The sequence below is a fragment of the Drosophila serrata genome, unplaced genomic scaffold, assembly GCF_035046125.1.
Source record: "Drosophila serrata isolate PLE 108 unplaced genomic scaffold, ASM3504612v1 contig_208, whole genome shotgun sequence".
In the NCBI taxonomy this organism is placed as follows: Eukaryota; Metazoa; Arthropoda; class Insecta; order Diptera; family Drosophilidae; genus Drosophila; species Drosophila serrata.
In genome coordinates, this window is record NW_028257106.1 from 451,803 (window position 1) to 454,375 (window position 2,573).

Consider the following 2,573-nt stretch of genomic DNA (forward strand, 5'->3'; position numbering starts at 1 on the left):
GATGATAGGAGAATCGGATTCCTATTGTGAGAGTAATTTAATTCGAACAACTAAAGGAGACGCAGCGGGAGGTACGTGGTCACGCTCCCGTTCTGCGACCCCGAAAACTCCAATCTGGGATATTCTAGGTCCATTGCGTTAGCTTAGTTTATTCGAAACGAGAATCGTTTAGAAAGGGACTTTTTCCTTAAAGAGCAATATGACAGCGTAATTCAGGAGTATCTGGTTTGGGTCATATGAAAGAAGTTTCACCGACTCATAGTACTCCTACCTACTACATTCCATATATTGATGCACATAAACCCGAGAGCACCACTACAAAGATTCCTTGTATTTAACGACTCCAGCCCGTCTGCAAATGGAACCAGCTGGAACTGCTGGCCCAGTCCTGCAATCCGATTTGACTATCCAGATTTTGAAATGGCGGTACTTTCGATACGTATTTAACTATTATAGTTTCTTTGAACTATTTAGTGCAGACATCACAAAAATGTACCCTCAAATCTGGGTCAATCCGAAGCATACGCCCTTTCAAAGAATTCTGTTCCGAAATAAGGAAGGGGATATCCGAGACTTCGAGTTGCAAACGGTTACCTTCGGGGTCAACTGCGCGCCTTTCCTCGCCATTCGAGTGCTGAAACAGCTGGCAGAGGATGTCCAAAGGCCATTTCCAAAAGAAAGACGGATTATAAATCAAAATACGTACGTCGATGACGTTTTGGCAGAAGCAAACTGCCTAAATGATGCCCAAACCTTAATCCAAGAGTTGCAAGAGGCTCTTAACTCCGCCGGTTTCCCTTTACGGAAGGGGACTGCCAATCACATAACCATTTTGGAGAATATTCCAGTTGAGTACCTTCTTCATAGCGAGTTCCGCGACATTGATGCCGAAAGTACGGCCAAGACCCTCGGTATTCGTTGGAAGGCAAGGTCCGATGAATTTTATTTCGTCCCTCCATAGATAGCACTGGAAACCTCCTACACCAAGCGCGACGTGTTATCCCAAATTGCGAGGTTGTTTGATCCGGCCGGAGCGAGCTCTCCGTTCATTGTGCGTTCCAAAATGTTCATTTAAGAGATTTGGCTGCAAGATCTGGAACGATACGCTTCCTAGCGAAATTATTCAGAGATGGTGATCGTTCCTCCTTGAATATTCCGACCTCAGCCAGATCCGTGTTCCGAGATGAGTCCAGTATCAGCTCGATATAAAAGTTCTGCGATGCGTCACAAAAGGCTTTTGGAGCGGCTATTTACGTGCGTGCAGAGTTTGGTCACTAAACCTTCTCACACCTCTTTACAGCCAAGACACGAGTCGCTCCAGTAAAGACCGTATCCCTTCCCAGGCTAAAGCTCTGTGGTGCCGTGCTGTTGACCGACAAGGTGGCAACGGTTCTTCCACATATGCTGACTGCCAGTTCCAACATACGCTGCTGGACCGATTCCACGATCGTGCTAGCCTGGTTACGAAAGCCAGCTTGTAACTGGACCACGTTTGTGGCCAACAGAGTTGCCAAGATATACCAGGCGATACCAGTCGACTTCGAACAGAACTCCGCCGATTTAGCTAGTCGAGGCATGTCCCTACATGAGCTAGCGGATAGTCAACTGTGGTGGCATGGACCTGAGTGGCTGCAAGGGCCACAAGAGCTATGGCCAGCGCAAAGCGATGTCCATTCGAACACATAGCTAGAGCAGCGGCCGGTCAGGGTGCATTTTAGTAAGGCCCCCTCTGACGAGTTTCTGGAACGTTTTTCGAAGCTGGACAAAGCACTGCGAGTCCTCGCGTATGTTCACCGATTCTTAAAGCGCTGCCGCAAGGGCTCAGTTTCAATCACGACCCACGAGCAAACAAATCCGAGAGGCAGAAAGAGCGCTGATCTCCTTTGCGCAGCGTAGATCATACGGCCAAGAGCACAAGTGCTTGCCAGAGAAACTTCCACTTTTAGTGGCATCTTCAATCTTTAACTTATATCCGTTTATTAACCAGCTCGCCCTTCTAAGGGCATGTGGGCGCATCACTGCGTCAAAAGCCCTGCAGTACGATGAGCGACATCCAATCCTTCTGGCCTACGACTGTAGCCTTTCCCGCCTTCTTATTCAATTAACTCACCACATTACCCTCCGGGGCGGCAGTCAATTGATTGTGCCTGATCCGATTAAAGTATTGGATTCCGAAAATCAAGAATGCGGTACGGCCGCAAAGCAATGCTTCGCACAATTGTATGCCTCTTAGCCCGTCCGCTCCCTTCGACCCCTCTCCAGCACTCTAAGAGCCTCAACGCCTCCACATCCTGGGAGTCTCCATCATCAGCGGCACCAGCGTGTCCACCCTGATCTCATCTTCTGCTACCTCCTCCAGGGCGGCCCTCTCATCGTCGAATCGGCGGCACTCGAACACTACGTGGTGCACATCCTCAGCAACTCCAGATCCGCACGCCGGGCAACCATCCTCATCGTCATGGCCGAACCTCTTGAGGTAGCTACGGAAGCAGCCATGTCCGCTCAACACCTGGGTCAGGTAGAAATCCACCTGCCCATGCTTCCGCTCCATCCATGCCTCTAAGCTGGGGATC

At 49.6% G+C, this 2,573-nt stretch overlaps 1 protein-coding gene across 1 annotated transcript; it reads left to right on the plus strand.

Moving 5' to 3' along the window:
• Positions 1–490: 490 nt before the first annotated feature.
• LOC147644260 (uncharacterized) lies at positions 491–1,686 on the plus strand. Its single transcript, XM_086829493.1, has 2 exons — positions 491–911; positions 1,301–1,686. Exons 1-2 carry the CDS (start codon positions 491–493, stop codon positions 1,684–1,686), a joined length of 807 nt encoding a protein of 268 aa, XP_086685619.1.
• The last annotated feature ends 887 nt before the right edge of the window (positions 1,687–2,573 follow it).